The sequence below is a fragment of the Muscardinus avellanarius genome, assembly GCF_963383645.1.
Source record: "Muscardinus avellanarius genome assembly, chromosome: 2".
Lineage (NCBI taxonomy): Eukaryota > Metazoa > Chordata > Mammalia > Rodentia > Gliridae > Muscardinus > Muscardinus avellanarius.
The window spans coordinates 100,203,571-100,222,483 of record NC_137787.1 but is presented as its reverse complement, the minus strand read 5'-3'; the positions used below and the strand labels follow the sequence as shown (position 1 = coordinate 100,222,483).

Here is an 18,913-nt window from a genome sequence, read left to right as displayed (position 1 = left end):
TTTGTAAAGTGGTTAGCAAGGTGCCTCGATGAATGCCAGCTACTGTTCTTATTATGATGTTACTCTTCTTTTTTTATTTTATTTTATTTTTTTGTGGTACAGGGAATTGAACCCAGGGGCATTCTACCTCTGAGCTATACCACCAGTCCAATTTTTTTATTCTTTATTTTGAAACAGGGTCTCACTGAGTTGTAGAGGGCCTCACTAAGTAGCTGAGGCTGTCCTAGAACTGCGATCCTCCTGTCTCAGCCTCCCAAGTAATGAGATTACAAGTGTGTGCTATCATGCCCAGCTATGTGACTCTTCTTTTTGCTTGTTACTGGGTATTCTATCCCTGAGCTAAACACCATGCCCTCTTTTATTTCATTTTATTTATTTATTTATTTATTTTGGAGATACTGGGGTTCCTGGAAGCGCTTCTACCTCCGGGCTATACTCCCAGACCTATTTTATATTTTTTATTTGAAAACAGGGTCTGTTAAGCCAGCAAGGCTGGCTTCGAACCTGCGCGATCTTCCTGTCTCTACCTCCCAAGCAAGGGGATTACAAGCGTGCGCCACCATGCCCAGCCCTCTTTTTTCATTCATTTTGTGTGTGTGTGTGTGTGTGTGTGTGTGTGTGGTACTGGGGGTGGAACCCAGGGGCTTTTCTACCTCTGGGCTATATTCACAGACCTATTTTGTACTTTATTTGGAAACAGGGTCTCACTAAGTTACTGAGAGCCTCACTCAGTACCAGTATTGGGAAATGGTTTCAAAATGTATTTGAAAACAGCTTTTGGCCAGGCATGGTGGCGCATGCTTGTAATCCCAGCATTCGGGAAGCTGAGACTGAAGGATCGCAATTCGCCGACAGCCTCGGCTACTTAGTGAGGCCCTCCGCAACTTAGTGAGACTTGTCTCAAAATAAAGAATAAAAAAAAAAAAAGAAACAGGGCAGGGAGTGTAGCTCAGAGGTCGAATGCCCCTGGGTTCCATCCCCAGACCTGAAAAAAAAAAAAAAAAAAAAAGGAAAAAGAAAACAGCTTTGGTATTAATGTGCTGGTATTAGAAAATGACTTTGGTATTAATATATTGGAAACTGAATTGGGAAAATGAAATTGGTAGTAATGTATCAAAAGTTGGTTTCAAAATTGTTTATGGTTTTGGACTGTTATACTTTGGGAAACTGTCACTGGGGACCTTTGTTAGGCTCCTCAAGACCATTCCCATAAAGCCGCAGTTTCTTGTCCTGAGCTAAGGATTGATATGCAATAGCCCGGACTCTTGCTGAAGATTTAAAGGAGCTTATTTAAAAGATAGAAATACAGAAGACAGTTACAGCCCCATGCCATTCAGAAGTGGCATGGGGTCGGGGGGCGGGGGGGTTGAACAAATTCACCAAAGATTTCTGGACCCAGAGTCCAGAAATCTACCACACAAAGATCCGCCCCCCTCTAGGGCCAGTGTATTGATGTGGGTGATTCCTTCCTGCAGGTCTGTCCTGTTTCCCTAAGCCCCAAAATGTGTTAATTGGGTCTTTCTTGAAGGCTTCAGGCATCCTCCCATGATTATCAAAGTCTTGGATCTCCTGAAGGTTTATGGCATCCTTCTACTTCCTTGGGAAATTTTTCCACTGAAAAGGCCCTGAAACTATCTCTATTGTCTTGCTAATCTCCCTTGGTCCCTGTAATCCTGCAGCTTCTTTTTCTGAAGCTCCTGGCTTCTTTACTACCAAAGACATATTTGAAAAATTGAAAATCTTCCCAATACTGGTACATTAATACATTTTGAAGCCTCTTCTCAATACTGGTACAAAAATGTAAAAAGCATTCAAGGCCTGATTACTGCCCTCAGGCAGCTGTTATAATGCAGAGTCCCCTTCTAAAAGTAATTAGCAAGGAGATTGAAGATTTGGGACCTAGAGCCTTCAAATTCTAAAAGCAGGTTTACATAATAAATAACATCTAGCAGAGAAACTAAGAATTCTCCAAAAACTGCAGGAGGAGGGTACAGACCTGTCAGAGGGGAGCAAATACCACGTGACCCCTGACTTTGTTAATCATCTGGTCCTAACAAAGAAACCTAGGCTCACACCTGCAGTAAGGCAGGAAGAAGGTTTTTTGGCTGGGCTAGAAATTCCCATAATCATAAAAAAGGCCCTGCACGGAGTTGATGGGTAGACTTACACCTAGGTCAGAAGATTAATTGGTAGAGCAAGATGAAGGACCATGTATCTATACAACTGTCCTGAAAGCAACAACTCTAGGGACATATTTCCAAGTCACTCACCTACACCCCCCTCTTGGGAGGATGTAAGGCTTTAATATCGATTTCTATCATTCCATCTCTGTAATAATAAAATCGCTTAAGCTTACAGAGTTCTGGCTAGTGTTTTCTACACATAGCTTAGAACAAGAACCTGCGGCTACATCTCACTGTTGCAGTTTCAGAGCCCAACGGGGCACCATTACAGTCTGACCATAACGATTACAAGGGTGCCCCACCAGGCCTGGCCTCTGAGGACAGTCTTGAACCTTCTTTTTTTTTTTTTTTTTTTTTTTTTGGTGGTACTGGGGTTCCTGGAAGCCCTTCTACCTCCGGGCTACACTCCCAGACATATTTTTACATTTTCATTTGGAAACAGGTCTCCTAAGCCAGCGCGCGCGGCTGGCTTCGAACCTGCGCGATCCTCCTGTCTCTGCCTCCCAAGCGCCGGGATTACAAGCGTGCGCCACCACGCCCGGCTGTCTTGAACCTTCTTATCCTCCTCCTCTCTCTGCCTCCCAAGAACTGAGCTGACAAGCAAATGCCACCATGCTCGACTACTTGGATTTGTTTGTTGGTTTTTCATCTTCTTTTCTGTTTGTGGTACTGGGGATTGAACACAGGGGCTGCACTCTCAGCCCTTTTCATTTTTTGTGTGTGAAACAGTTCTCACTAAATTGCTGAGGCTGGCTTACTGCAGGTGTAAGCCTAGGCCTCCTGTCTCAACCTCCCAAATAATGGAATTACAGGCAAGTGGCACAATGCCCTGCTCCAGATTCTTATTGATAAATTGGGTCCTGCACTCATGTGACTTTGTGTCACATGACCTCTGCACGGGCAAGGGGGGCCGAAACGCCCGCGAGAATTGGGCGTTCCTGCGAGTAAACCCCCCATCTCGCGAGATGCATACCTTGAAAAGGAGAGCCCGCATCCTCTAGCTTCAGACAGGTGCGGGCCCCTCGGTGCCTCTCCCTGATCCCCAGGAGAGCCGTGCCATTAAAACTTTACATGCCATGTGTACCGGACCTCTCTCGTGTTTTTCACACTCCGCCGTACTCACTTATTTTTTATTTTACTAGCATAATTTATTTTACTTAACACTTATGTAATCCAAAAAAAGGAAGAACAAGGATCTTTCTTTCTTTCTTTCTTTCTCTCTCTCTTTCTTTCTTTCTTTCTTTCCTTATTTATTTATTTTGTCCAGTAATGGGGATGAAACCCAGGGGCCCTCTACCCCCAGATTATACTCCCAGACCTATTTTATATTTTTATTTGGAAACAGGGTCTCACTAAGTTGCTGAGAGCCTCATTAAGTAGCTGAGGCTGCCTGTGAACCAGTGCAATCCTCCTGTCTCAGCCTCCCAAGTCCTGGGATTACAAGCATATGCCACCACGCCTGACTGCAAGGCCCTTTAAGTCAACTGATAATAGATTCCTTGTCAATGGAGATATATGGTAGAATAAGAAATAATTGCATTTTGTGGCATGGTACTGTCAAGGGAAAACATGATAATTCTGTAGGGTTCTTGGCTTATACAGCAGAAAAAAAAAATTTCAGCACATGCCAGTCAAAGACAGAAGTTTTATTTTGGAAAATGAGAAATTTGGGGGGAAGGGAGGCCATCTCAGGGATGAGCATCAGCAAGAGACTTGGTGGAGCCGGGCGTAGTGGCGCACGCTTGTAATCCCGTGCTTGGGAGGCAGAGACAGGAGGATCGCACAGGTTCGAAGCCAGCCAGGTGCGCTGGCTTAGGAGACCCTGTCTCCAAATAAAAATGTAAAAATAGGTCTGGGAGTGTAGCCCGGAGGTAGAAGGGCTTCCAGGAACCCCAGTACCACCAAAAAAATAAAAGAGACTCGGTGGACCTTTTTCAGTCCTTTCATAGAACTCATAGAGAGGGTGATGGGATTGCACAGTGAAGGTCTTGACTTCCTCCCTCTTGATTGGGCAGGTACGCAAAATTTGTCCTCCTCCTGGAGACTGTACTTATTAAGCATCTCAGGATTCTCGGGTGGGGAGAATGGACATTGTGATTAAGGGTGTGGGGTCCTGGAGGCTTCACCTAAAACAGAACACATCCTAGAGGGTGAAGTTAGAGATTATAAACTTTCCAGATTTTTTTTTTGGGGGGGGTGGGTGGGTACTGGTTGTACCAGTATTGGGAATGGCCTAAGAAAATTTGAGAAAGCTATGATTATTAATATATTTCAAAAATTGGGTGAGGGGCAAATCTGTGCAAGGACTTGGTTTCTGCCTAAAAGCAGGCAACTATTCCAATGTAAATTAACCTAGCTAAAAGCAATTAACAAGTCAATAGGAGAGGAGAGCTAGGCCTTTCTCTAAAGACAGATCTACATGATTGGATAAGCTGGCTAAAATGGCAGGAGGGGTCGACCTTCATGAAAGGAGACACCTTGCCACACCTTGCTGGGGGAGGTACCTTACAGGGTTAAGGGGAGGTACCTTACAGGGACGTTCACTATGTCAGAATTACACAAACAAGGTGGAGGTCATGGGTATAAAAATTCTGGTCCACGTGCTGTATCTTGGGAGTGGTGAGTTGGCCCGGGTCACCCTCTCCCCTCATGCCATTTTGCCATGGGGCTGTAACTATTTTCTGTATTTCTATTTTCTGTATTTCTATCTTTTTAATAAACTTCTTTAAATCTTCAGCAACTGTCCAAGCTATGCATATTTATTCTTAGCTTAGGACAAGAACCCACAGTTTTTCTGTTTTTGGTCATTTTGGGTTTGTTATGGGTTGGGGGAAAGTGTGTCCGGGACCCTCACAGAGGTTCCCGGGGAACAGTTTACCCACAACCATACTCCCAAAACCGTAACACTCGTGATTGAACCTAGGGGCATTCTACCTCTGAGCTACTCCCCCAGTCCTACTTTTCATTCTTTATTTTGGAACAGTGTCCCACTAAGTTGCAGAAGGCCTCACTAAGTAGCTGAGGCTGGCCACAAACCTGCGATCCTCCTGTCTCAGCCTCCCAAGTACTGGGACTATTGGCATGGGCCACCCTGTCTGCCCCATTTTGCATTGTTACACAATCCAACCATGGAACAATCTAAGGATCTCTCTGCAGTTTTCCAGGAAGGGATGACCGGGATAAAGCCCATCTAATTTGTAAATAATTTCTAAAACATGGATATAAGATCTTATACAATTTTCTTTTTTGTTTGTTTTGATTTTCCTTGGTTTTGCAGCGGGAATTAAAATCATGTTGTCTTTGCTCTTCATTACCTTGTTATTAGTCTCCTGCTCATTTGGCAAAAAAATTGCCTGCCTTTATGAGCAAAAATAAAAGCACTGCTCTTTTTTTCTGTTATAGGTACATTAGATATTGTCATGCACACAACTTTTAAAAATTTCCACTTTCCCTTTAATTCTATTTAATAGTCTTAATCTTCTTTCGAGATAAAAACCTGCACCACCCCAAGACATCTTGACCCACTTTAAGGTAATGAAAATTTCTAAGGTTGCTTTAGATTGCAAACCCAGTCTCAGTTCAGTAAGTAAAAATGCTAATGATTTCTTTAATCTACTTTTCTCCCAGAAGGTGGGCCCCAGATCTTTGTGACTCCTTTCCTAACAGCCATTTTCCCTTCCAGGGCTTGATCTTTCTCCTCTAGGGCAAATCCAGAGCGGGGAGGAAATGTTAGCGAGAAAGAAAACTTGATCACTCAATAAACAAGGTGATAAGATGGCCAGCTTAAAAAGCTCTCCCTTAGCCGGGCATGGTGGCTCAGGCTTGTATTGCCAGCATTCGGGAGACTGAGACTGGAGGATGGCAGCTGATTGTTTGGCAGCCAGCCTCACTTACTGAGGCCCTCTGTAACTCAATGAGACTCTGTTTCAAAATAAAGAATTAAAAATAGGGCTGGGGGTGTAGATGCAGATAGAATGCCCCTGGGTTCCATTCCCAGTATGGAAGGGAAAAAAAACAAAGCTCTCCTGTACCAGTATTGGAATGGCCTAGGAAGATTTGGGAAAGCTCTGATTATTAATATATTTCAAAAGAAAATAATTGGTATATTTCAAAATAGTTGTGTCAAAATGGCGGCAGACATGGGTAAAGAAAGGACTTGATTTCTGCCAAAAAAAACAGGCAGCTATTCCAACATAAATTAACCTAGCTCAAAGTAATTAACCGGTCAATAGGAAAAGAGAACTAGGCCTGCCTCTATCTAAAGACAGATCTTGAGAGGAGAACTAGGCCTTTCTCTAAAGATGGATCTACATGATTAAATAAGCTACCTAAGATGGTAGGAGGGGTCGACCTTCATTAAAGGAGATACCTCACCACACCTTGCTAGGGGAGGTACCTTACAGGGACATTTACTACGTCAGAGTCACGCAAACAAGATGGAGGTCATGGGTATAAAAGGCCAAGTCCAGGCCGGGTGTGGTGGCCCACGCTTGTAATCCCTGCGCTTGGGAGGCAGAGGCAGGATGATCGAGGCCAGCCGCACTGGCTTAAGAGACCCTGTTTCAAAAATACAGAAAATAGGTCTGGGAGTGTAGCCCAGAGGTAGAAGGACTTCCAGGAACTCCAGTACCACCAAAAAAATAAAAATAAAAATAAATAAAAATAAAAGGCCGAGTCCACGTGTAAGCCCTTTGGTGTATTCATTTCGAGTCACCCCCTCATGCCATTTTGGCATGGGGCTGTATTTCTATCTCCTGTATTTCTTTTTCCTCTTTTTCTGTTTTTTCTATCTTTTTCTCTTTTTCTGTTTTTTTTGTTTCTTTGGGGAGTTTTTGGGAAATTATTCCCAGGGGTCTAACACAGATCCCTGGGGACAGTCTCCCAAATCTGTAACATCTCCCTTTTGTCTTCTAGAATGCTTTTTTTTTTTTTAAATTTAATGACAATGTCCAGCCTCCAAAATATACCCCACACCAAGTCCCTTTTTATTTTAGAATAATGTGTCACTAAGCTGCAGAGTCTCAGCTAAGTTGCTGAAGCTGGCCTTGAGTCTGTGATCCTCCTGTCTCAGCCTCTCAAGTATTGGAATTTATGGACTTATGCCATCATGCCTGGCTTGGAATGCTTTTGAGGCTTTTTGGTGGTTTCCTAGCCTTGGGGACTTACTCTGCAGATCTCTATAAATGATTTTATTTGGTTGGCTTATCAATAACTGAGAGACCTGTTGAAAGATTTGTTACACCCATACACATATATATTTCTGCATTATATATTACAAGAGAATTTGATATACCAAATTTAGAATTACAGCTTCTGTTATAATTAAATTCCCATGATATCATAAAAAAAAGACGTGTTCGAAAATGACTCAATCAGGCGATTTTACTTTTGCAAAAAGGGTCTTGCCACCAAGGAAGCCAGGCATGCACCAATGCTGGACCCGAAGCCCACCCACTTTTTATATTCCTAACACAAATTTCTGCACTGAATTCCGACTGTGGGAACATGGATTCATTCTTTTTTTTTGGTGGGTCTGGGGATGGAACCCAGGGGCATTCGACCTCCGAGCTATATCCCCTGCGCTATGTTTTATTCTTTATTTTGAAACCAGGTCTCACTGAGTTGCAGAGGGCCTCACTAAGTAGCCGAGGCTGTCCACGAACCATGATTCTCAGGTCTCAGCCTCCCGAATGCTGGGATTACAAGCGTGCACCACCAAGTCCAGCTGGTTTCAGTCTTAATGTAGTTGGCTGATTCATCTAAAATGGAATGCTGGGAGAGAGGCTGGCATTTGCATTTTTTAAAAGAAATGCTAGCTAACTTTACAAAAGGATGAGAGCTTATACAAGGTTATAAAATGATTTTTTTTAATTACCTTGATCCTTTGACAGAAAATATTTAATTTTGTTCTTACAATTTCTTAGTATATAGTGATCTTTTTTGTCTGTGTGGTACTGGGGATGAAATGCAGGGGCATTCTATTTCTGACCTACAACCCCCAGCCCAACTTTTTATTTTTTATTCTTTATTTTATATTTTTTATGTTTTATTTGGAAACAGGGTCTCACCAAGTTGCTGAGAGCCTCACTAAGTAGCTTAGGCAGGCTTCGGACCTGTGCAATCCTATCTTAGCCTCCCAAGCACGGGGATTACAAGTGTGTGCCACTACACCCAGCTATTCTTTATTTTGAAACAGGGTCTCACTGAGTTGCAAAGGGCCTCACTAAGTAGTAGCTGAGGCTGTCCATGAACTGTGATCCTCCTGTCTCAGCCTCCCAAATGCTGAGATTATAAGCATGCACCACCATGGCCGGCTATACAGTGATTTTTTTTAAACCTAAAAAAATGTTTTTCATTTGGTAGTTTCATTTGTCCAATATATGTTCTTATTACCCTGAGTGTTTATGACAAACAGCTGTCATACCTTTTTTTGGTTTCCAATTTCTCTTAAGTTTTTAACTTATAGATGTTCTGTATCCTTACTGTTACGGTTTGGGAAACTGTCCCCAGGGACCTTTGTTAGACCCCTGGGAATAATTCCCCAAATATGCCACAAACACACACACACACACACACACACACACACACACACACACACACAAAAGCATGGGTTCTTGTCCTGAGCTAAGGATAGATATGCAATAGCCCGGACTCTTGCTGAAGATTTTAAGAAGTTTATTAAAAAGATAGAAATACAGAAGACAGTTACAGCCTCATGTTACCCAGGGGTAACATGACAGGGTGCTTCTAACGAATTCACCAAAGTACAAAACATGGAACAGACTTTTTATACACATGACCTCCATCTTGTTCACGTAATTCTGACATAATAAGAGTCTCTGTAAGGTTCTTCTCTGCCAAGGTGTCTCCTCTCACTAAGGTCGACCCCCTCCTCCCATCCTAGCCAGATTATCCAATTATGTAAACCTGTCTTTAGAATGAGGATGAGGAAGTCCTAGTTCCCCTCTCCTATAGACTTGTTAATTACCTTTAGCTAGGTTAATTTACATTGGAATAGTTGCCTGCTTCTAGGCAGAAACCAAGACCTTTCACAGATTTGCCTCTCACCCAATTTTTGAAATATAATCATCAGAGTTTTCTCCAATCTTCCTAGGCATTCCCACTACTGGTACATTTACCATCCTTCTTTATCCTTTTTTCATTCATTCATTCTTTCTTTTTTTTTTATGTTGTTGTTGTTATTGTCTAGAGACAGGATCTCAGTGACTAGGCAGACCTCAAACTCCTGGGCTCAAGTGATCCTCCTACCTCAGCTTCCTGCATAGCTGAGACTACGGGCATTAACTGGTACAGACACTATGTCCAGCCTTTTACCCTTATAATTTAAATATGTTTCTTGTTTCTTTCTTTTCTTTATGTGTGTGTGTGTGTGTGTGTGTGTGTGTGTGTGGTACTAGGGATGGAACCCAAGGGCATTCTACCTATACCCCAACCCTATTTTTTATTCTTTATTTTGAAACAGGGTCACACTGAGTTGCAAAGGGCCTCACTAAGTAGCTGAGGCTGTCTGCAAACCGTGTCTCAGCCTCCCAAATGCTGGGATTACAAGTATGCACCACCACGCCCAGATCTTGTGTGTGTGTGTGTGTGTGTGTGTGTGTGTGTGTGTGTGTGGTACAGGATATGGAACTCAGGAGCATTCTACCTCTGAGCTTTACCCTCAGTCCTACATTATTCATATATATATAAAATTCAAATATATATATATATTCTTTTATTTTGAAACAGGGTCTCACACCAAGTTGCAGAGGCCAGCCACAAACCTGCAATCCTCCAGTCTCACTTCCCAAGTACTAGGATTACAAGCCTGCATCACCATGCCTGGCTCTAAATATGTTCCTTATAAACAACACATAGCTGAATTTCATTATTTCTGCTATTTTATTTTGTGGTTTCTATTTGGCTTATTAATTAATTGATTGATTGATTGATTGATTAACTTATTTATTTATTATGGTGCTGGGAATTGAACACAGGGAGCATTCTACCTCCAAGCTAAATCCCCAGTCCTTTTATTTCATTATTTGGAAACAGGGTCTCACTAAGTTGCAGAGGGCCTCACCAAGTTATTAAGGCTGGCTTCAAACCTGCAATTCTTCTGTTTCAGCCTCCCAAGTGTACCAGTATTGGAAAGAGGCTTCAAAATGTATTAATGTACCAGTATTGGGAAAGATTTTCCATTTTTCAAATATATCTTTGGTAGTAAAGAAGCCAGGAGCTTCAGAGGAAGGGGCTGCAGGATTCTAGGCACCAAGGGAGATTAGCAAGACAACAGAGATAATTTCAGTATAAAGATAAGATTTCCCAAGGAAATGGAAAGATGCCATAAACCATCAGGAGATCCCAGACTTCGATAATCATGAGAGGATGACATAAGCGATGATCAATTAACACATTTGGGGGCTTAGGGAAACAGGACAGACCTGCAGGAAGGAATCCCCCACATCAAAAGACTGGCCCTAGATGGGGGCAGATCTTTGTGGGTTAGGAGACTGGCTATAAGAATACTCTGGGTCCAGAAATCTTTGGTGACTTCCTTCAAAACACCCCCCATGCCACTCCTGAATGGCATGGGGCTGTAACTGTCTTCTGTATTTCTATCTTTTTTTTTTTTTTTTTTGGTAGTACTGAGGGTGGAACCCAGAGGCTTTCTACCCCCAGGCCTTTCTAATATTTTATTTGGAAACAGGGTCTCACTAAGTTGCTAAAAGCCTCACTAAGTAGCTGAGGCAGGGTTTGAACCCATACGATCTTCCTGTCTCAGCCTCCCAAGCGCGGGGATTACAAGCGAGCGCCACCACGCCCGGCTATTTCTATCTTTTTAATAAACTCCTTAAATCTTCAGCAAGAGTCCGGGATATTGCATATCTATCCTTATCTCAGGACAAGAACCTGCAGTTTTATGGGAATAGTCTTAGGGAGCCTAATAAAGGTCCCCAGGGACAGTTTCCCAAAACCATAACACCAAGTAGTGGGATTACAAGTGTGTGCTACCACGCCCAGCTTGGCATGCTATTTTTTTTTTTTTTTTTTTTTTGCTGGTACTGGGGATGGAACCCAGGGGCCTTCTACCTCCAGGATACACTCCCAGACTCACTTTATATTTTTAAACAGGGTCTCTTAAGCTAGCTGAGGCTGGCTTTGAACCTGCACAATCCTCCTGTCTCAGCCTCCCAAGAGGTACAAGCATGCACCACCACTCCCAAATTACATATATGTTTTGTTTTGTTTTTTTTTTTTTTAAAGGCAATGTGGAGCCGGGCTTAGTGACACAGGCTTTTAATCCCAGCATTTGGGAGGCTGAGAGAGGAGGATCACGGTTCGCAAACAGCCTCAGCTACTTAGTGAGGCCCTTTGCAACTCAGTGAGACCTGGTTTCAAAATAAAGAATGAAAATACAGGTGTGGGTGTAGCTCGTAGGTAGAATGCCCCTGGGTTCCATCCCCAATACTGAAATAAATAAATAAATAAATAAATAAATAAATAAATAAAGCAATGCTTTGGACATGGTAGCAAATGCCTGTAATCCCACTTGGGAGACTGAGACAGGAGGATCACAGGTTTGAAGTCAGCCTGAGAAATTTAGCGAAGCCATCCACACTTAGTGAGCTCTCTTCAGCTATCCCCATCCTTATAAAGAATGAAAATACAGGTGTGGGTGTAGCTCGTAGGTAGAATGCCCCTGGGTTCCATCCCCAATACTGAAATAAATAAATAAATAAATAAATAAATAAATAAATAAATAAATAAATAAATAAAGCAATGCTTTGGACATGGTAGCAAATGCCTGTAATCCCACTTGGGAGACTGAGACAGGAGGATCACAGGTTTGAAGTCAGCCTGAGAAATTTAGCGAAGCCATCCACACTTAGTGAGCTCTCTTCAGCTATCCCCATCCTTAGGCTGTATCCAGTTATCTACTATAGGATATATATCATATTATCTCTCATTCAACTTTCTAGCCTCAGCACATAGTAGTTATCAGTAAATGTTACATACATGCATGACGGGGTAAAAGGAAACAGACAATAAAGAAAAAAGAGTCTAGAAAGAGTGGACACCTTCAATGACTTAAAAGTAAAGCTGAGAGCCGGGCGTGGTGGCGCACACTTGCAATTCCAGCATTTGGGAAGCTGACACAGGAGGATTGCACAAGTTCAAAACCAGCCTCAGGGGGAGTGGTGAGTTGGCCCAGGGCACCCTCCCTCCTCATGCCATTTTGGCATGGGGCTGTAACTATTTTCTGTATTTCTATCTTTTTAATAAACTTCTTTAAATCTTAAAAAAAAAAACAGCCTCAGCTACTTAGTGAGGCCCTTTGCAATTCAGTAAGACCCTGATTCAAAAATAAAGAATAAAAAATAGGATTGGCAGGCATGGTGGCGCACGCTTGTAAGCCTAGCATTTGAGAGGCTAAGTCAGAAAGATTGCAGTTCACAGACAGCCTTGGCTACTTAGTGAGGCCCTCCGCAACTTAGTGAGACCCTGTTTCAAAATAAAGAATAAAAAAAAATAGAGCAAGGGGTGTTGCTCCGAGGTCAAATGCCCCTGGGTTCCATATTCAAGCCCGCAAAAAAAAAAAAAAAAAATAGGGTTGGGGATGTCGCTCAGAGGTAGAATGCCCCTGGGTTCCAGCCCCAGTACTGCACACACACACACACACACACACACACACACACACACACAAAAGTAAAGTTGAAACTTCCCCACAACTTTTTTTTTTTTTTCTGCAATCCTGGGGATGTAACTACCTCCAAACTCCACCCCCACCCCTAATTTTTATTCTTTTGGAAACAGAGTCTAAGTTGCAGAGGGACTCACTAAGTATCTGAGGCTGGCTGCGAACCTGTGATCCTTCTGTCTCAGTCTCCCAAGTACTGGGATTACAAGAGAGTGCCACCATGCCCAGCCCCCACAACTTTTCTAACAACCTAAATTTTCCTAAGCAAGTCAGTTGTTAAATATTATTTAAAGCTATGAAAATAATGAACTGAATAAAAAGCAAAAGCAAGCCAGGCGTGGTGGCGCACATTTGTAATCACAGTACTTGGGAGGCTGAGACAGGAGGATCGCACAGGTTCGAAGCCAGCCTCAGCTACTTAGTGAGGCTCTCAGCAATCTAGTGAGATCCTATTTCCAAATAAAATATAATATAGACCTGGAAGTGTAGCCTAAAGGTAGGGAGTCACTGGGTTTCATCCCCAGTACCACAAAAAGAAAAAAGAAAAAGTATTGAAACTGGTTGCTTCTGGGGCATAAAACCAAGGATAAAAAGAGGTGAAGCAGGAATCTTATTATTTTTCTTTAAAAGCCCTCTGTAATATTGTAACCTTTTACTATTTTGGGGAGGGTCTGAGCATAGAACTCAGGGGCACTTGGCCTCCAAGCTACACTCCCTACTCTATTTTTTATTCTTTTTTTGAAACAGGATCTCACTAGAGTTGCAGAGGGCCTCTGAGTTGCAGAGGGCCTCACTAAGTAGCTGGGGCTATCCGCGAACCATGATCCTCCAGTCTCAACCTCCTGAATGCTGGGATTACAAGCGTGTGCCAACACACCCGGCTTTAATCTTATAATATTTGATTTTAAATACATATATGTTAATAAAATTGAAATATTCAAATACAACTTTAGTTTTTGGTCTGCTGTATAACTCAAAGCAGGCTGTACTACTTTCGACCTCAGAGGTTGGGTACAGTCCTTTTTTTCCTTTCACTTTTGTGCTGAGTCATGAATTCCAAAGAGTATTGACCCGAATCCAGGATGATAAACAGAATTCTGAACTTTAATAGGGCAGTTCCAATGGATCAAGACAGGGCTGGGCAGGCCTCTTGACAGGTACCCAAAAGGAGTCATAAAGGGACTGAGCAAATCAATTAACTCCATGATTTTCATGGAGATCTCTTAATATCAAAAGTCCTTTTTTTTTTTTTACACGTGTCTCCTGATACTGTGGAGATGAAAATTGACATCCATAGTCATATTCTACCAAAAGAATGGCCAGATCTAGAAAAGGTAATGGTAATTAATTTGCTGGGTTATTTCCAGGCCTTTTCAATGCCTCTATTTATAGAGCTTTCTCTTCTTTGGGGAATTATATGTTATGTTTCTTTGCTCTGGTGGTGACTTTAAGCTATTTGGTAGCTCTAATTTCCTAACTTTTAAATTGTATTTATATATTTGTGGTACTGGGGATTGAATCCAGGTGTGTGGGTGTGTGTGTGTGTGTGTGTGTGTGTGTGTGTGTGTGTGTGTGTGTTACTGGGGGGTGGAACCCAGGGGCTTTCTACCTCTGGGCTACATCCCCAGCTCCATTTTTTAATTTTTTTGGAAACAGGGTCTTACTTACTTGCTGAGAGCCTCACTAAGTAGCTGAGGCTGGCTTCAAACCTGTGTGATCCTCCTGTCTCAGCCTCTCAAATTCTGGGATTACAAGCATGCGCCACCACACCCTGCTTCAGGGATGTTTTAACTCTGAGCTATACCCTCATCTTTATTTTATTTATTTTTTGTTTTGAAAAAAGGTCTCGCAACCAGGCGTGGTGGCATGCACTTGTATTCCAGCATTCAGGAGGCTGAAAGAGAAGGATCACAGTTTGCAGCCAGCCTCAGCTACTTAGTGATGTCCTCCGTTTTGAAAGAAATAGAATAAAAAATACGGCTGACAAGGTAGGGCATGTTGGCACATTCTTGTAATCCCAGCATTTGGAAGGCTTAGAGAAGAGGATCATGGTTCAAGGACAGCCTCAGCTACTTAGTGAGGCCCTCTACAACTTAGACCCTGTTTCAAAATAAAGAATAAAAGATAGGGCCGTGGGTGTCACTCAGAGCTAGAATGCCCAGTACCGCCAAAAAAATTATATATATATGGAGAGAGAGAATATGAGAATCTCAAGCTGGGTATGCATGGTGCCACATGCTTATAATCCCAGTACAATTTAGTGAGACTCTTTTTTTGTTTGTTTTTGGTGGTACTGGGGTTGGAACCCAGGAGCTTTCTACCTCCAAGTAACACCTCCAGCCCTATTTTTAATTCTTTATTTTGAAACAGGGTCTCACTGAGTTGCAAAGGGCCTCACTAAGTAGCTGAGGCTGTCCACGGACTGTGCTCCTTCTGTCTCAGCCTCCTGAATGCTGGGATTACAAGGGTGTGCCATCATGTCTGGCTGATTTTTATATTTATTTTGAAAAAAGCATTGGATCAAAAAAATAAGTGCCTTCTCAAAATATCTCTTTCCCCCCTCAATGAAATATTCTTTCAAATTTGGGGGCAATTTAAGACAAGTAGACTTATTTCTTCTTAAATCACATTTTTTACTACTGGAAAGATAATTGCCAATTACTAATTATTTTTTATTTTATTTATTTTTTGTATGTGTGTGGTACTGGTGATTGAACCCAGGGGCTATTTTACCTTTGATCTACACCTCCAGCCTTATTTATATTTTGAAACAGAGTCTCACTTGATTGATGATAGTCTCGCTACTTGCTGAAGCTGTACTCGAACCTGCAATCCTCCTGTCTTAGCCTCCCAAGAATTGGGATCACAGGCATGCACTACCATACCATCTCCAACTATAGAATTTAAAGTTATAATTTCAACTAAAAGACTATTAAAATGGAAAGTGATAGGTTTTGAAGACTTCTAAAATAAATCTGTTTAAAATAAGTTTTAGAAGCACCAGGAGATAGCTTTGTGGAAAAAAATTTTAGTCTATTTTAGGACACTGTCGAAACCTTTCCTTTTTGATCTTTAAGCTGTAAATCCTTGTTATGAAGAACTAGGAAGTAGGCACATCAAAAACTCTAAAATAAATGACATGAAATCTTTGCACAATGAATGTCTCTAAAGAATATTCTCAGCATTCCTCTAAATGTAGAGATTTACTTTTGTGATTGAAAACTTTTGAATGAGAACTGAAAGAGAACATAGAAAACATGAAGGAAATCTCAAATTGCCTAGAACTTTACTGAAGCTTTATATCAAGTTCTACCCATCTTTAGCAGTCTGCCGGTAACTTTACATCACTGGTAACGTTTTATCTTTTTTATATATCAAATGAGGAGAAATGAGTTAACCAAAACTAATTAATATGTGGTACATGGTGCAAGTAAACGATACTATTTTCTCCCCGTAGTTATCTCCTTCAAGAATGCAAATCTTAGCTGGATGTGATGGTGCATGCTTATAATCCCAGTACTTGGGAGGCTGAGACAGGAGGTTTGCAGTTCAAGGACAGCCTCAGCTACTTAGTGAGGCCCTTTGCAACTCAGTGAGACCCTGTTTACAAATAAAGAATAAAATATATAGCTAGGGGTATAGCTCGGAGGTAAGATGCCCCTGGATTCCATCCCCAGTACAACAACAACTACAACAACAACAACAATAATAATAAACAATCACAGCTGCTGGGCCCACCTCCATCCAGGCCACTGATGGTCCTGCCTCTATCATGGCCACCGCTTCCTCCTTTCTTTCATCCATCTTACTTTTTTCTACAACATCATCTCTCTGGGCTCCAGCTTTATACATGCCTTTCTGGCCAAATTGCAAATCTTTAAAGTCTCACAGGTCTCAGCCAGCCTCAGTTAATTAGTGAGGCCCTCTGCTTCACTAATTAGTAAGACCTTATTTCATAATAAGAAGTAAAACAGGAACCAGGCGTGGTGGTGCACGCTTATAATCCCAGCATTCGGGAGGCTGAGACAGGAGGATCACAGTTTGTGGACAGCCTCAGCTACTTAGTGAGGCCCTTTACAACTCAGTGAGACCCGGTTTCAAAATAAAGAGTGAAAAGTAGGGCTGGGGGTGTAGCTGGGAGGTAGAATGCTCCTGGATTCCATCCCCAGTACCAGAGAGAGAGAGAAAGAGAGAGAGAGAGAGAGAGAGAGAGAGAGAGAGAGAGAGAGAGAGAGAGAGAGAGAGAGATAGAGATATCTTAGGCATTGTAGCGAACGCCTGTAATCCCAGTACTTGGGAGGCTAAAACAGGAGGATTGTAGGTTTGAGGACAGCTCAGCATGTAGTGAGACTCTTATCAACCTAACAAGACCCTGTTCCAAAATAAAGAATAAAAAAACAAAACCAGGACTGGGGATGTAGCTTGGAGATAGAATGTTTCTAGATTCAATCCCCAGTACCAAAAAAAAAAAAAAGGAGAAGAAGAAGAAGAATGAAAAGCTTAAGTCATTCTTTGTTGGCATCTTAGATAAAATAAGTGGCAGAGCCTATTTCAAAATCAAAAGACTAGCCAGGCACAGTAGCGCACGCTTGTAATCCCCACTCTTGGGAGGCAGAGACAGGAGGATCATGCAGGTTCGAAGCCAGCCTCACTGGCTTAAGAGACCCTGTTTCCAAATAAAAATATAAAAAATAGGTATCTGGGAGAGTGAAGGGCTTCCAGGAACCCCAGTACCACCAAAAAAAAAAAAAAAAAAAAAAAAAAAATTTGTCATGTTAAGCCGGTCATGGTGGCGCACACTTGTAATGCCTGTGCTTGGGAGGCAGAGAAGGAGGATCGTGCAGGTTCGAAGCCAGCGTCACTGGCTTAAGAGACCCTGTTTCCAAATAAAAATATATAAAATAGGTCTGGGAGTGTAGCCTGGATGTAGAAGGGTTTCCAGGAATCCCAGTACCACACACACAAAAAAATGTCATGTCATACATGCCTATGAAACACAGGCCATTGTCAATCAAATACCTTGAGACTATAAATGCCTCCTGGCAGCTGGGTGTTGTGGCACATGTTTGTAATCCCAGCATTTGGAAGGCTGAGACAAGAGGATGACGGTTCGAGGGCAGCCTCAGCTACTACTTAGTGAGGCCCTTTGCAACTCAGTGAGACCGTGTTTCAAAATTAAGAATAAAAAAATAGGGCTGGGGGTGTAGCTCGGAGCTAGAATGTCCCTGGGTTCCATCCAGTACTGCAAATAAGTAAATAAGTAAGTAAGTAAGTAAGTAAGTAAGTAAGTAAGTAAATAAACACGACAAAACCACTCCAAGGGTCATACATTTGCAACCCAAGGTCTGGCTCAGTCCAGGATGAGTGGTGGAGGAGTGTGTGGAGCCCAGACCTGGACCAGAATAGAGTTTTCCTAAATAGTTTAGGTCTTTGCAAAGGGCTTGTGGGGCAGCTAGAGCACTTGCTGCTTTTCAGGAGAGTAAGGGAGGGCCTCAGAGTGGCAAAGGCTCCTCCCTTCATAGTTTTCTTCAATGTATGACCCAGGCCCTAATGTATGACGGCCACCCCATGGCCATCGCCACCAGACACAACACATCCCCACTACTGCCATCACCGCTGCCGTCATCACTGTGTGACCACCACCCTGTGCCCACCATTGGCACCATCCTACCACCATGTAACCACAGCTCTGCCACCACCACCTGGCCCCCTCTGCCCCTGCCATTACCACCCCACCACCTCTGCCATCACCCCTGCCATGATCTCCACTAGCAGAATCAAACTCATAAAGCCTTTCTGTAAGCCAGGCCTGACGTTCATGGCTTTACGTGCATTATTTCAGTTAATTCCCATGATGCCCATGTCTCAGCTATTCCTGTTAGACTCATTTCATACATAAACAGTAACTTGGGGATGTTATGCTTCTCCAGCAAAGTCAATTACCTTGGAAGTGATTTGCTGCATGTGGCAGGATCCCTGCTCTGCCTTCTAGTCCTTCCCCAAATGCAACACTTCTCTACCTGTTGAT

At 42.5% G+C, this 18,913-nt stretch overlaps 1 protein-coding gene across 1 annotated transcript in view; it reads left to right on the top strand.

Annotated features, from left to right (window-relative positions):
* Positions 1–14,162: 14,162 nt before the first annotated feature.
* The window catches only part of ACMSD (aminocarboxymuconate semialdehyde decarboxylase), a gene marked incomplete at both ends in the record, with an annotated part of 76,203 nt that continues 71,452 nt past the window's right edge, over positions 14,163–18,913 (top strand). Inside the window, one exon of the mRNA XM_080690283.1 lies at positions 14,163–14,219. Within this exon, the coding sequence (XP_080546409.1) occupies positions 14,163–14,219 (57 nt within the window). The remainder of the gene's footprint in view (positions 14,220–18,913) is intronic.